Source organism: Papio anubis, chromosome 8, assembly GCF_008728515.1.
Source record: "Papio anubis isolate 15944 chromosome 8, Panubis1.0, whole genome shotgun sequence".
NCBI lineage: Eukaryota > Metazoa > Chordata > Mammalia > Primates > Cercopithecidae > Papio > Papio anubis.
This window is the reverse complement of record NC_044983.1, coordinates 114515207-114532171: the sequence shown is the minus strand read 5'-3', so window position 1 is coordinate 114532171 and position 16965 is coordinate 114515207. Positions and strand designations below refer to the sequence as shown.

The window sequence follows — 16965 nt, the reverse complement described above, 5'->3', positions numbered from 1 at the left end:
TCTCTACTTAAAAAAAAAAAAAAAACTAGCCGGGTGAGGTGGCGGGCGCCTGTAGTCCCAGCTACTCGGGAGGCTGAGGCAGGAGAATGGCGTGGACCCGGGAGGCGGAGCTTGCAGTGAGCTGAGATCCAGCCACTGCACTCCAGCCTGGGAGACAGAGCGAGACTCCGTCTCAAAAAAAAAAAAAAAAAAAGTAAGCCATATAATAAAAAATGACTGAATAAAAACACAGAAACAAAACCAAAAACGACACACACACAAAAGAAGAAAAAAAAGAGAAATCCTTTCTAAATAGGGAAAACATTTAATAAATTCCTTGAAGACAAGAGTTGGCTCTTAGAATGCATGCCTACCATACAATCAACCCTGTGTATTGCTATTACCATTTTTTGCCTCAGTAACAGTGGACTACCCCAGCTAAAAGACCACAGGTAACCTTTGCAGCTGACCTGTGAAACAAAGATTTCCAATTTCAGCTTTCACTTTCATAGAGTAGCACAATTAAAACAACAGAAACGCTTACATTTAATTTCCTGAACATCAGATATAATGCTACAAATGGGTGGGAAATGCAAACTTGGAAAAACAAATAAGTTAATAAGGACATGAATGACTGTACTCAATACCAAAGATGAACTACCATTTTACAGAGGAAGAAATTAAAATTGAGAGAGGTTAACAATTGTGCCCAAGGCCACACAGCTACTAAGCAAACCAGATCTATGCTCAAAGCCCATGCAGGACTGTAACCACTGTACCCCACTTCCTTCTTAGCTTTATACTAAGCTGTGCCATTTGCCCCGGGGCTGGCTTAAAGGCCAGCCACACTCCCTACACTTCACCGCTAATAACATTTAGAATTACAGTTCCTCTTATGCCCTATAAATAAAACAAGAACAGATATTTTTCTCTAACATCTGCACTAAAGCTGTGGAACAATATGCCGTTATACTTGAAAGGAATATACATAAAGCCTGACTGAAGGTCTGAGGTAAGCTTCTAAACACCAAAGTGTGATTATAACCTAATGGGGGTCCTTCCTGAACTTCACTGAAGCACTGTGATCCACTGAGTCATTCTAAAACAGTCTTAGAGAATGAATGGCTGCAAGCATGACAGACAAGTTCTATATGTTAAGCAAAAAGTTGACCTAATTTAATGGTTCATAATTTTAAAAGTTGTGTTGATTGCAAATTCAATTATTTTATTTTATTTATTTATTTTATTTTGAGAGACAAGGTCTTGCTCTGTCTCCTTGGCTGGAGTGCAGTGGTGCGATCATGGCTCACTGCAGCCTCGACCTTCTGGGCTCAAGTGATCCTCCTGCCTCAACTTCCTGAGTAGCTGGGACTACAGGAGTGCAACACCACGTCCAGCTATTTTTTGTAGTTTTTATAGAGACGGGGTTTCACCGTGTTTCCCAGGCTGGCCTTGAACTCCTAGTCTCAAGTGATCTTCCTGCCTCAGCTTCCCAAAGTCTTGGGACTATAGGCATGAGCCACCGTACTTGGCCACAAATTCTTTTTATTCATTTTTTTTTTTTGAGATGGAGTCTTGCTCTGTCACCCAGGCTGGAGTACAGTGGCACAATCTGGGCTCACTGCAACCTATGCCGGGTTCAAGCAATTCTTCTGCCTCTGCCTCCTGACTAGCTGGGACTACAGGCACACACCACCATGCCTGGCTAATTTTTGTACTTTTAGTAGAGATGGGGTGTCGCCATTTTGGCCAGGTTGGTCTCGAACTCCTGACCTTGTGATTCACCTGCCTCGGCCTCCCAAAGTGCTGAGATTACAGGCATGAGCCACCATACCCGGCCACAAATTCATTTTTAAAAACTCACCAATTCTTTTTAATTTGGGACAGACATTGATTATCAATATGAAACATGCCCTTTTCTAAGTATTTATTTTCTGAAAAAAAAAATATATTTAAATATCTGAGGCAGAAATTAATGGAAAATTTCAAGATACATGTGACAACCTTTAGATCCCAAAGGCATTTGTTCACTTGTTTGATAATTGTAATGCAATTCATTTGCTGTATGAAATGAAACAGTTTTTGAGTAAGAGTCATCTAAGCTGTGGGAGTAACAGAATTATTTCTCAGCTCTATCAACACAGAGATTTCACAAACTGAAGCCCTGTTGTCCATCAAGGCAGCCACACAGCACCACAGTGGTTTCTGTGGTTGGACCTCTTCTCTCCCATTAGAGGCAACTGGCAGAACTGGGAGTCTGGCATTTCAGAACAGAATAGGATATAGGTTTCTCCCATCCTCCTGCAGTAGACTTAAAAAAAAAAAAAAGCCCTTACCAGGAAGTTCCAGTTAGCTTCAATTTGAGTCACCATGCCGGAGAGGAACATGCCCAGAAAGAGAAGCGAAAAGAAAAACGCCGTCACGGACACAAACATGACCCATCCTTGTAGCAGAGGTAGAGGAACATTGGAGGAGGCAACCAAAATCCAGACGAGACCCCCGAACAGCTGAAAGAAAAAAAGAAAGAGGGTAATTGGTTTGCTTAAAAGATACCTTTCATACAACAGAATTCAACATGCTTGTATTACCCTCAGTGTTGCCTTCATTTTCCTCCCAGACCCCTGCACATATTCCAGCAACCCCACCCCTTCGATTTTCTCCTTATCATGCAAGATGCCTTCTTTCCTCAGGTGCAAGACCAATCCTTTGGCTTGGAGAACTGATCCATCTCCACACCTGTATCTTCAAGTTGGACTCTCTTCTTCAACCCATGTACATGCCCAGCATTCCTTCATCATTGACAAATACCTTCCTTTGACTTTATCGATTCTCTGACTACCACCTTTTCAATGAAGGTATTTTTTCAGTCAACCACACAGTAAGGGGAACGTCACACACCGGGGCCTGTTGTGGGGTGGGGGTAGTGGGGAGGGATAGCATTAGGAGATATACCTAATGTAAATGACGAGTTAATGGGTGCAGCACACCAACATGGCACATGTATACATATGTAACAAACCTGCACGTTGTGCACATGTACAATAGAACATAAAGCATAAAAAAAAAAAAAAAAATCATTGTCTACCCCAAGGCCATGAAGATACTCTGTTAGGTGTTTCTCCTAAAACCTTCATTATTTTTACTTTTCACATTTAAATCTACAACCTGTCTTATACTGATTTTTGCATTTGGTATGAGGTAGGGGGTCAAGATTCAGTTTTTCCCCATAGGTATATTCAATTGACCCAGTGTCATTTACTGAAATGACCATACTTTCAAGAGTCTACTGTTGTCAATCAGGAGACCATATGCTGTGGGTTTGGTTCTGTTCCATTCTGTTCCACTGGGCTATCATTATGACAAAATATTGCACTGTCTTTAGACTAATCCCCTAAGCACCTGACATTTTAAAAAATCAGTAAATAGCATCATTTAAAAACTTCATGTTCTATTTGTCATGAGAATATAAATAAAATATATATTTACTGATCTTAAAAAAAAATCATCTTTGCCTGGTCTCCACTTCCTCTCCCTGAAGTTGCTCTTCATATCACTCTAAACCAGCTCCTGATCTCATTGCTCCTTAGAGAGTTTGTTAGTAAAAAATGGCTAGAATAATAGTTGCAGCTGTTGTATATGGTGGTAAACAATAAAAACTACCATCATTTATTGAGTATCTATTATGTATTGGACAGAGGAATAAGTACTTCACATATCTGTAGATCTAAGTATCAGTAAATACCTATTACATTTCAGGCTTTATGCCAGGTGCTGGGAATCAAATGGTAAACAGGTTACACTTGGTTTCTGTCACCACAGAACTCACAGTCTATTAAAGAGACAAGTAAGTAAGTGATTAAAAAGCTGCTTCATAAATGTCACAATTGGGCAAATACTGGGCACTGCAGGTCCACACAGCAAGGGCTCTAAATCCAGATTTGAAAATGCTTCCTAGAAGCAACGATTCAAAGCACAGGACTATGGGGTAAAGCAGAGGGAGGAAAGGGAGGTTCCAGGATGGGAGCTGAGAAGAGCCCCGCACAGGTGAAGAACAAAGCTCAGCAAGACAGGAGGGTCATGCGCTGGTGGGGAATGGAGAGAACTGCACGGGAGACTGAGCGAGGAGGTGCTGAAGCTCGGGCCAAGGAACCGAACTTCACCTAAGGGCGACGGCAAAGCCAAGATCATCTTGAGCAGAAACTAGCATGGTCAAAATTTGCCTTTGGAAATTTTTCTCTGGCTAGAATGTGAGAACAGACTGGAGAAGAAAGGCTGGATGGTGGGGGAGCACATCTCTGTGTTTCTCTAGCTCTATCAACACAGAGATTTCACTAACATGGTGTAACACAGGAGACTGTTACACCAACAGAGTGTAAGAATCAGAACACTGAGGACAGAGAGAAAGGAATAGATTAGAGTGAAATTTAGAAGTAGACATGATAATAGTTGGTAACAGATCAGATGTGAGACACGACAGAAAAAGGACAGATAAGGAAAATCCTCAGATTTCTGGCATGGGCCACTAGGCTTGAGAGAACACTGCAGGAGAAATGGTGTGAAGACAATGAGTTTTATGCATCTATCACCATTGGTCTCCTCCATACTACCATGCATTCTTTACATGGCATTCCAAGCCATTTGTGACCTGACATGCCTTTTTCATCCTTGTCTCTTGCCACTATGCTCCTCACATTTTGTATTAGGGCGAGAAAAAAAATCCACAGTTCCAAGACAAAGATCTTTCACATCAGAGTGGCCTGTTACTTGCATGCCGTAAATGTCATTTCCTCCCTATGTGTACTTGAGATTCTCCCACTCATATCTAATCTTGAGCACATCATTTACAACATTTTTCCTGAGATCCACCCCTGCTCAGTTATGCCTCCCTCCTCTGGGCAACCTCCCTATTGGGCTTTGTTACATCAGTGAGATACACTGTAATTAAATCCCTTTGGCTCCCCATCTGCACTACCAGGCCTTCTTGGCAGCATACTGTTTTATGTCTCTGCATCCCAAGTCATTTATTAATCTACACAATAATCCTTTCCTAACCATCAGTCAGGTACTATGCTAGATTTGGCAGCACAAAACCTTAGGCTACATACCTGCCCTGAAGACACCTCAAGCGAGAATCAATCTCTCTCTCTCTCTCTCTCTCACACACACACACACACACCCCCAGAGAGAGTGAGAGATAGAGCACGCGCTCAATTATTTGCTTAGTAAACAAGTTAGTGCTCATATGAGAACCGTTTGAGCTCCAAATATTAAAAATCAATACTCATCTTTACATTGCATTTAAGTATCTAGATATCCAAATTACTCCACAAGTCACTGAAAGTTAAAAACACAAGTTTTTAATTATATAATTATATAATTTGTTACTACTTTGAAGAAACATTTTTGAAAGCATAAATGATCACTTGAGCAATGGTAAATCACCAGTCTAAAAAAATGTATGGTTGTGGTGTGTACCTCGAGTCCTAATGTCAAATCAAAAATTAACAATTGATGCAGAAAGTGTTATGAAATAAATCTAATGAATATCAATGCATCTTAAAAATTTAACCACCACCTTATCAGTGCCTATAAAAGAAACAAACTTGTTCCTGATAAAATATTATTTACCTTTACATACTATTAAATAAATAACTGAAGGTGACAAGAATGTCTTCAGTGGATCAATCTTTCCTTTTTTTCCACTTTCTTCTTTCTGGTAGCCTTTTCTTACTCTCCCACAAAGAATAATCTACATAACTTTAAATACAGTTTAAGAAATATACATCATTATTAAATATCTCTTCGGAGTTATTTCCTGAGAACCTATGTGCAAATACAAAGGATAATAAAAAGCAATTGGCCACTGTTTGTTAGGGACAGGCGGAGCCAAATAGATAAACATAATAATATGAGTTAGGGATTATGATACATTCACACCTGTAAGGAGGAGGCTGTATGATCCTTTGGAATTAAACACAGCATTTACTCAACCCAGAGTGGACCTCAAACAGGCCAGCCCCGAACCTACTGCTAGGCACTGTAGAAGAACACTCAAGAAAAAACAAAAAAGGCAAGGTTCCATCTCCAGGAGCTCGAAATAAGGAAGAAACAGACACCATTAAACTGATTCAGGAGCAGATTGTAGTGGGTGCTATAAAAAGAGCTCAACACAGTGTGCTCTGAGAGGCTGGGAGAGGAGAGAAGAAATATAATGGGAAGAATCTGGAAAGGTAGGCAGGGGAGGCAGCTTCAGAGTAAGCTTTCAAGACAGACCAAGACTTTGACAGCAGAGGTTATGCTGTAAAGCAGTATAGATTAACTGTTCTTATCGTGCTCAGAATTATAGCCCTTCAAACATCTCAAAGGCTTGGAAGGGAAACTAAGCGCTGCGTGAACAGGAGTCAGATTTGCCTCCTCACTTGTGGGGTATGTGCTGCATGGAAAGTGGAGAGGGAAGGAGTGTATGAATGTCCCCTCTCTTTCACTCACGTAAATACATGAGATACATCCCTAGAGCTGAGATTCTGTGAAATCTAGGCTCACTTTAGAAGACAGAGGATGGACCAAAGAACATAACTGAGCCCACTTTGGAGGGCCACCATCCTCATTTTGAGATTGTCATACTGCTGTATGGGTCACTCTGGCCTTGACATAGTTATTATTCCCTACTTTGTGATTTCCTTTTGACAAAAGCTACCTTTCTTCTTGAGCTTCCCAACTTGGTTCCAACTTAAAAAACTGAACTTAAAAACTTGACAGGACCAACGCTCAGTATATTCACTTCACCTAATTCTGGGCATTAGTGAGCTTAGAGTGTTTGCAAACCAGTGTAATTATCAGCATTCCTGTTTAGCAGAGATGACTCCGGAGGTGGTCATATTTTTAGAGGTAAAAAGCAGAACACAAAAATGGTTAAATCTGACAGAGAACAGATGATAAATACCGTAGCAACTGCAGAGTACACACTGTGAAGAAAGGTATTTGGAACTATTATATGTTTCGCCCACATTCTCATCATCTTGGATCTGAATCCACATTCTGACCCCTTCTCTACCACTGCCTTCCACTGCTTTCTAGTGTTCTAAAAAATCCAATAATTCTGTATAAAATAGCCAAATGCACCTCAATTTGAAATTTCTTTAAGAAACCAAGTCAGTGCTTATGACTTCAAACCTCGAGCTCGAACAAAGACTACCTTTGCTTCCAGGCAATACAAAGGTAAAAACCTCCTAGGAGTAGGTATCAGCCTTTCCCGGCGACTCGGTTGCCTTTTATCTTCTTAACCCAACTTTAGGTGTACTGGGTACATACCAGAAGTACTCAAATATATTCTGAGTTGCAGTTATTAAATTGCTACACATTCCTAAAACAACTGATCTTCTTTCTGGTTTAACATACATTTGTTACGTGTGCTTGGCCTCTGCAGACCAGAAAGGTATGACTTGGCTGAATCCCTCCCATAAGAAAACCACAGAAGTACTTATCCGCCAATCACACTAAACTGAACCCTCAGAGTTTGATGTTAAAACATGTTTTCACTGGAAACTGTGGAATGGGAAAAATACATAGTCCCACGGGAAAACATGCTCTTGAGCAAGCAGCAACTCTTGCAATTCTGGGTGCGTGAATTACAGACTTCACTCATCTCCTATTTGGACGGTCTTACGTTCCCAAGGGATTCCTTTTGCAAATGCCCTTTTTCTTTTCAAATGTCACTTATTTCCTAATTATCTGCTTTTAAACATACCCTCTGACAGCTAAACATTTTTTCAAACCAATGTGACACCTCCATCTTAGTATACCCACAAAGTAAACAGGCTAATTTCTACCGTAACCTATTTTCAATGAATGTTTGGAATGAGAAGAGGAAAAGGTAAGTGAATTTGAAAGGATAAAGACTGGCTCAACTATCCTATAAGGGAAAACATTGTTTGGAATTTTCCCTGTTAAGCTCCCTCCTTCTAATTATATTATCTATATGTTGGATATGTCACTATTCTACTGCAGTGAGAATGAACAACCAGCAAATGTAGAGTAAAAGTGAAAAAATATTTGTCTTTCAGTCTGACTTGTAGAGTTAGAGTAAAAGGTTGAAGCCAATGATGATAGCAGAAATATTACTTACCATTTACTGAGCTCTTATGTTATAAGCACTGTTATAAGGGTTTTATTTGTGCCAATTTAATCCTCACAGACCTTGAGAGAATATTATTATTCCTACTTCATAGATAAGTTAATTGAGGTACAAATCCATTAATAACTTGTCCCTTATAGTTATAGTTATATAGTTAATAAGTGTTAGACATGAAATTTGAACTTGGCAATTGGCTTCCAGAACTTATGATTTTAACATCCTGCTATTCTGCCCCTCTTATGGTTTAGTGTTCATTCTAAAGCAGGGTTTCTACCCATATTCCACATGATTCCCTAAAATCATATAAAATAGGGTAGACAAGTACATATGCATTTTTCTGAGGATACAGTCCACACTTTTCATCAGAATCACAAAGGGGCATGTGGCTCCCCCACCCAAAAGTTCAGAACACTTTATCTACTTGTAACCCCTTCTATTTTAATGGATGTTTACTTATGGGGTGCTGCACAGGAAACATCATGGTTATAGAAGTGTTCAGTATGTACAGAAATTTACCGGCTAGAAAAAAAATTACCTACAATTAGCTCCATTTTACATACAATTTGCATTTTGAAAGATTTCTTTAAAGTAGAAACATACTTTAGCCAACAGATACAATAACTGGTAGATGTATTTACAAGGCAGCCCACACAAGTGTGGATTCATTCACAATGCGACTGTAGACACCGGTACCACTACGAGGCATACTGCTGCCCCCTCCCCAAGCTCATCATCTCCCCTGTAATGCTTCTTTTCCTACTACCCTCTGTCTTTGCACTCCAGCCTCTGTCCCTCATCCCCTGAGCATAGAGAAATGATCACACTTGTCCATGCTTCTGCCTAGCATGCTGCCAGTAAAAATTTTGCTGGATAACTAAACTCCAGTTACCATGTTTTCCAGAAAGACTTCCCTGGCCAGGTGCCATCTCTCGGTGCGTCCATGGTTACTGACGCTTGTATTCTCCACAGCAATTACAACTGGATTGAAATCATGGATCCACATGCCCGTTTCACCCACTAGACTGTGACGTCAGAGTCAGTGACATTGCCTTCAACATCTCTGTATGCTCAGAACCCAGGATGGTGCTTTCTACGGAAGATCCTCAATCCATCCTCCTTGAAATGAATGGAAACCAATCAACGTGTGTAATGAATGGTTCCAGAAGAGAATGCTCTAGGAGTGCAGCTTTCTAGGGATGCTAGGAACACACTCGTGTCTGGAGCCCAGCTCATTCCCTGGTTCATGGTGGATGTCCAAAAATAGGCATGAAAACAAGTGAAGCGAGAACATGTACTTCTCAATTCTCAAATTATTACTGGTGACACCCACCACCTAGCACCAGATCTCAGGAGGCTGAGATCGAAAGTTATGGGAAACTTTGTACCTCTTGCCAGTTGAGTTCATGACACCCAATTTTTAATCTTTTTTCAGCCCCATATTTGCCCACATAACCTATTTCTACTGTAACTGCCACTGGAACTTTTGACCAGGGTAAATCTTGTGCCTTCTCCCAGTGCCTCCTGCTCCCCTCATCAGTCCCCATCTGTCCTCTAACCATGCTGACTTCCGTCCAAACCATTTCTGGACTGGCCCTGGCATAGGCCTGTATTAGTGATGCAAGGCAGCAAGGTGTTTATTTATTTATTTAATTAGGAAAACAGAACAAATTCTGGGATGTAATGAGAAATGACGTATACATAAGAGGCTTATGACTAAAATATCTTAATACTCATTGCAAAAGAAGTTCTACTTTCTTGCTTTACACTGGAAGGCTTTACAAATATGTCTGGGAGTGCTAAAGAGAGTTATACTTTCTTCCTCCTATGTGACCTAAACCTCCAGTTCAGCTGCTTAAATAGCTGACACCCTAAAACGGAGAGGTCATATTACAGGGAGAAATATGTTCTGGTTCTTTTTATTCTTCTTTATAATAATTCCTCTTGATCTTGAAAATTCTCTTTTCATATTTGTAGGTAACTAGTTATCACTTTTAGGTTAAAATCGTTCCTGCGTGCCAATGCCCTGATATTGGCCAGACCTGTATAAATCACTGTCGCTTTTCTTTCTTTTTACCTTCCTCCTTCTCATAGCTATTATACAAAAGTTGAGATTGTCATACATGTTGTCTATAAAAGGACATGGTATCTCCAGACTATTTTCACATACTGCTGTTTGTACTATAGAACAAACAAGTAGCATTTGTTAAGTACTGCACGTGCATGATACTGGGTACACCAACCGGGTTCCTGTCGTTTGCCATTACAGGGTCATTTCTATTCAGCCATATCATTGCAAATACACCATGTCCACAGCTCCTACCCCCACATAAAACATTTCTATCAGGCTCTACAAAACAAATCTATTCTCCATGACTTTCTCATTTGGAGCTCAAGGTGAATCTTTTCAGCTACTTTGTTTAAAGTGTTCCGTATTTCAGTTCTTCATATTTTTTTTTAAAGGACTGCCAGTCAGAGCAAATGATTGTTGATAATAATCTCTGGCAGGGGCATTGGGTTGTTTTCCCTTATAAACCTTTAAAGGTTATTTATTTATTCATTTATTATTTTGGGGATATAGTTTCGCTCTTGCTTCCCAGGCTGGAGTGCAGTGGTGCGATCTCGGCTCACTGCAACCTCTGCCTCCCAGGTTCAAGCAATTCTCCTGCCACAGCCTCCCAAGTAGCTGGGATTACAGGCATGCGCCACCATGCCCGGCTAATTTTGTATTTTTAGTAGAGATGGGGGTTTCACCATGTTGGTCAGGCTGGTCTCGAACTCCTGACCTCAGGTGATCCACCTGCCTCAGCCTCTCAAAGTGCTGGGATTACAGGCATGAGCCACAGCACCCGGCCTAAAGGTTATTCTAATGTGGATGGAGATTTTTAATCCAGAGGCAAAGGAAAAAAAAAATACAGTTTTAAAACCCATTTAGGAGACAACTATGTCCATGGACAGCTCCCTCCTGCACACTGCAAATAAACAATGTCCCTTCACAGTCAAAATTTATTTTCCAGGCAATAAACTCTGCATCAGAACATATACATGTTCCTAGTCCAAAGTCAAAGCTTTCAGTTGAAAATAACCTGAAGTTCCTTCCATAGATTTATCTGCATGACTGAACCTGCCTCCCCTAAAGCCCCTCCCTCACAATCATCCTTTCATTAACATTTGTTTTTCTGGCATAATTCCTCTGAGTTACATCTTATATTTAAGTTTAATCTAGGTATCATTTTGGGGCAAGTCAAACTTTACGTACTTAGTTGACTTCCCAAACCTCAAACCTCTCTCTCTTTTTCTCCATCCTTCTTTCATTGGTTCTATTTCAGGTTCTTTTCATCCCTTATCTAAATTATTGCAATAAGCCCCCAACTGCTCTCCCTGCCTTCAGTCTCTTTGTTTTACAACCAAACTTCATCACTCAAGGGTTTCTAAGACACAAGTTGGATCAAGTTTATCTCCGCCCTTCAGCAGCTTTCCATCAGACAATAAATCCAATGCCTCGGCCTAGCATTTCTCAGCAAACCAGAACGTGAGTCCTACCTGCTGTTTTTCCTTCTTCTGCCACTGCCCACCAAAATCTCACAACTGACGGAACATTCTTGCCATTGTCCTTCTTGTCTCTGTGTGTGCATGTCCTTGTTTCTACCTGGAATTCTCTTACCCATTTTCTAATGAACCATGCCTCATTATTGAAGGCTAACCTCAAATGTCCCCGCCTCATGAAAGCTGCCTGTTCTGGCCTCTCCAGAAGTCAGGTGGACTCTATCCTGCTTTTCCACAATACTTTTTATAAACCTATATTAGCAATTCATACACAGCACTGTAATTCTTTCTTGACTTTATATTCTACCAAACAGTAATTTCTTTTAAGGGCAGGAACTATGTTACTTACTCTATTTTCAGGGTATAAAAGAAGGCTTGATGCATAGTGTGTTCTTAATTATAAGCTGAGTAAATGAAAATTACTATGGCACCCAAAACACTACAGTTAGAAGTATGTGAATAAGAATCCTAGAGTGTCTCCCACAGAGATAAATGTGAATGAATAACTTGGGGAATATAAGTAGTTTCTTAAACACTAAAACTGCAATATAAAACACAATGAATTCAATGATTATCTGTATTCTTTTTCGTGATTAGTACCAGTAAAACTTCAATTTTTCTTGTGCATTTTACAAGATAAGCTCATTGGGAGCAGGGACCCTAAATACCTTGTTCAGCCCAATAGTGCAGATGCTCCAATGTTATTTTTTAAAGTAGACAGACCCACCTGGAAAATGTTTTAGCTGCAGTTCACTTCCCATACTTAATTATTTCTTCCCTGAATGGTAGTTACTTTTGTGAATATACTCTCAACTAGGTTATAGGTCTTTCTGGTGAGGAAGGGTTTAAACATCTTTGTTCCCAAAGGAGTGTCTTGCACATAGTAGGTATTCAGTAAATGCCCGATAAGTGATTTTTATAAAATATTCACTCAGAAAACTGTGAGATTTTGAAAATGAGAATTTTGAAGGTGATGTCTTCCATTCTAAGCTAAAAGGCTTAGCTTTGCAATATTAACTTAGGATTAAACTCTGTGGCAAGCACGCATTGGTAAGTATTGCTAAGCCCAAAACCAAAAAGTTGACAACTAGGTACTTGGGAGTGGAACACACCTATCTCAAAAAAAAAAAAAAACAACCACTATGCATGTGAGGTTATAATATTCTCCACTTAAGTCAGTGCTATAATGCTTTTCCCGGTGCTGGTAGGCTGGCACTATTTATATATTTTGTAATATCTCCCCAACAAATGGCTTTTATCTGACAGGCTGTGAATAGAATACATTAAGGGGGATTGGGAATGAATTCTTTCAGCCAAGTTAAATGATTAGCGTGAGAACCGAACTCCAAGAGCATGGTGTCAATAGCGTAGTCAACTATTGATAGCCCAGTCCTCCTTTGTCAGGTACAATTTTCACATGATAAGTTTCAGAAGGCAATGGGACAGAAATGAAGAACTCTTAAAGACAAATGGATTTGAACAGAAGATCAAAATTAAAATGGAGTTTGAGGATATCCAGAAACACTGGCAGAGGTTAAAATAATGGGTCCCCAGAATGGAGATCACTTAGCATTTAGGACAGTGCCTGGGAAATTCTCACATTTACTTTACAGGTTGAGGAATTTCTTAAGAAGGAGCCATGGGATATGGCAAATTTTAAAAGAATCAGAAAATTAGATGGAAATTGAGACATCTAGGGGCTAAGTTGCTTCAAAAATGTTCACTTAGCTTCTATCTGTACATCCACTCAAGATGGGTATTCTAAATGTAGGGGTAACAAGGAAGCTTTGATCTCTGCTCTCTCAAAGCATGTAAACCGATATCTCTAAACAGTCCTAAAGGATGAGAGCCGAGGAGCTATAGTTTGACTCTAGTGTGGTCGCTTGTTTCTCTAAGGTCACCAGTTTCATTGGAACATTTTGGTCATTTTTCAATGGGGTGGGGGAGATTGATATTCAAGTAAAGGAGATAAAGGGTGCCTAAAAATGTAAACTTACTGAGTTGGCCATAAAAACAGAGAAGCAAACTAATAAGCTTTTGGAAGTGATGCTGTTCTACCTAGCCAAGAGTGAGACATGTTTCAGGATGTAAGAAGCCAGAGGAAATGAGATAAAAGGATTAGATTGGACACTTCTGTGAGTCTGGGATCCCACCTAGGTTGGGGAGTGGTGGTCGTTTTAGCAGATAGGGAATTCACATCTGTGAGAGCAGAGCTGTCTTCTCTACTGTGTGTCCCTGCTGTATATCAGAATCTGAATATTAGAATCACCAGGGAAGCTTTAAAAAACAACTAGTGAACTCTGGCACTCCCCCAGAGATTCTGATTTAATTAGTCTGGGCTGGCAACAGTATTTTAAAAAGCTGTTCAAGTTATTAAGTACAGCAAGAATTGAGAACTAACCACTGATCTAGATTTAAAAAAGATATAATGGGGAGGGGGAGGGGGAAATTGACTAAGTCACTTTCTACTCTTTTGCCTCAGAATTAGGCCTTGTTTTCTAAAAGTCTGACATGACTACAGGTTCTTGAGATGGTATTTGATTAGAGGGCATATGGATAAGCCTTCTTTGCATATACACAGGAATATATATTTACATATACACATACATGTATGCTTACATACATACATATATTTGAATAAACATTAGAAAAATATAACCAGAATATCGAATTTGAAATTTCATGTATATTATTGCTTAAGAAGAGGCAAAAGTACTGAAGTTTAGAAAGTATGTCAATGAACTGTCTGTAAATTCTAGTACAGGTGGAATGCAGATATGACAAAAACTTCTCAAAGAGGTAGGCAAAAAACTGGAGCTTGCGGAACACGGAATAAAGTAGCCGAGAACCTAAGAAATCGTTCTTTGCAGATCTTCCAGTTCTAAACGTGTCTCCCTCCCACAGCAAGGCAGCCAGCCCAATGCCATCCTCTCTCTGCTCTTCCCACATGGATGCCTGCACCTCATCCCAAGCACTCAGATGCTTCTGGACCAGGCTCAAACTCAAACCAGACTCGCAGTCAGGATCCCATTACTGATGTCATAGCCTGCAACTCATTCATGTCTCCTCTTTCAGATTCAAATCTGGGCTAAACTTAACTTAGGGTGGTGTGGCTACCTTGGCATAATAGAACAGTGCTCACAAGGTGTTCCAGCTCCACAAGCACAAAAGTGAAACCAAAGCGACCCAAATCCAGGTTATGCAAGCTCAAAGGCGAGGGTGAGGGGAGAGATGAAAATCCTAAACCGAGCACTTTTTATTTGCCATTCTCAGAGCATGATGCAACCTCAGGTTGCCCAATTTATATTTGCACATGTTCTCCTTGTCCACAAGGAGCTTCGAAAGTTTCCAACTCCACAAAATTCCATTGAAAAAGTTCAAGAGCTACCTAAAAATGTTGCACGACAGGCAGGTGACCCCACCTTTACTTGGACCCAACAAAGTGTGCTAAAAAGGTTTGGAGTTGCGTAGGGAGGCCAGAAGTGAGAAGTTGCAAAGGCAGGCAGAGAAGAACTCGACAGCCACGTTTCCACCTTTCCCCCACCATTCTCACGCCCACTGGATTAGAAACTGCCAAGGACATGGCACATAACTCACCTTTCTCCTTGCCCTGCCTCCTGCCCAGCTCCTCTTTCCAATCCAAAGGGCACTAATGATGGCAAGGGTGAGTGGGCAAAAAGCATACTGAAGTCCGCAGCCCTCTTCCTCTTCCTGTTGCCTCCCCCTCCCCCCCGACTTTCCACAGCGTGGCAGCCTCCAGGTCACACAGTAATCGGCTACACCTTTGCACCACCCAACAAAATGGCAGGTTAGCAACAGGCGAGGCCGAGAGCCAGACGCTCGCCTCGGCCAAGCGCGGCCCCTGGCCATGCTCTGGGTTTCTAAAGGCGCCTCAAAGCCCCAACACCTTTCTTTCCTCCACATCCCCAATGTTCGGCTCTGCCGGGCCGCCTGCTCGCCCTCCCCAGGCCATTTCCGTCGCCCGCCGGGGAGCAGGTGCCCGCGTAACAGGTGCTGGGCGGGAGGGCCCGGGTGGCGGCGCGGGGCACGGAGAGGACCCCAGGAGGGAGCGCAGGAAAAGGCCACGTCGAAGGGAAGGAGGCCGGGGGCGGACGCAGAGGAAGACAGCCCGGGGGACAAGGATGCCGCCGCCTGTCCTCGCTCCCCGCGCGACCCTCGCTCCGGGGTCCCCACTTACAATCTCCAGGCAGACGAAGGCGCCCGAGTAGGTCCGCAGGATGTCGGGGCCGGCGGGCAGGGTGACCCGGGGCGCCGGGAAGGACACGGCGGGGTTCGGGGGCGGCGGGACTGACGCTCCGCCGGCCGACATGCTGCCGCTGCCGCTGCTGCGTCTCCGCGCGCCGCCGCCGCCTGCCGCCTCCCGCCTCCCGCCTCCCGCCTCCGCCTCCCGGGCTCCTGCCGCAGCCGCCGCTGCCGCCGCCGCTAGGCTCCGCGGGGTCCGGGCGCGCCGCGCGGGAGGAGGCGTGGCCGTGGGGGTCCTGGAGCCCCTCCCCGTCACGTGGGCCCAGGTGAGCGCAGCTCCGCCCGGTCGCCCGAGCTGCTCGCGATCACATGCACAGGTGCGGCCGCCGCCGGGCGCGGTCCTCCCAGCTCCGCCGTCCTCGGCTTCTGCTTCGCTGGCCAGCGCCAGCGCTCGCCGGACGTCTCCATGCGCGGCCCCACACACCTGATCGCTATTTTTACCTTCTGGCCCTCCCCTTAGTTTGCAACTGTGCTCTCTACCTGTCTTTTCCCCAAGTCTCAGAGCGCGCCCTCGCCCACTGTGCTCAATTTGACAGATACACAGGTCTTGGGGCTGTGACTCAGAAGGTAAAATCGAGGTCACCAGTCACACTTAAAAAGTGGGGTGCATATGTTCTAAATGGGACTCGAGTGGGATTTTTTAAACGCCACTCGGGCAGCGTCACGCGTGGGAGTTGGATGAGTCAGCTGCAGCAGCCGCTGGCGCGGGGTCCCTGTAGGTCACCGGAGGTGTCCTCGTCCGTGAAACGGGGATGTGAAACCCACGGGCATAGATGCTCACATTAGATCACGTAACATGAAAAGAGTTTAGCGCACAGTAAGCTCCTTAAATGCTAGCTGATATGACAGCTCTTTTCCTTACACACGCGCGTATCACTGCTCAGTGGACACACGATGTTTCATGGGTTATATTTTTTTACGTAGAACTTTTAAGTATTGATTTCACTGGTATAAAACTACTTGCTTATTGCCTTTAAAAGCTTAAGGGGATTTTTTTTTTTTTTAATTCTATGTATGGTTCGAATTCCCTGCTCTAGTTTATCCCC

The 16965-nt window shown here is 42.5% G+C and overlaps 1 protein-coding gene across 2 annotated transcripts in view; it reads right to left on the bottom strand.

The window, feature by feature from the left end:
* The window catches only part of MAL2 (mal, T cell differentiation protein 2), a 33617-nt gene extending 17510 nt beyond the window's left edge, over positions 1–16107 (bottom strand). The window contains exons 1-2 of one of the 2 annotated variants that reach the window (XM_009213519.3): positions 15855–16107; positions 2316–2486 (exon numbers count right to left, since the gene is read on the bottom strand). In XM_009213519.3, the coding sequence (XP_009211783.2) occupies positions 2316–2486; positions 15855–15986 (303 nt within the window). In that variant the 5' untranslated portion in view covers positions 15987–16107. Of the gene's footprint in view, positions 1–2315; positions 2487–15253; positions 15684–15854 lie in introns of those variants that run through there. The other variant, XM_017962260.2, reaches the window with a different exon arrangement.
* Between the last annotated feature and the right edge of the window lie 858 nt (positions 16108–16965).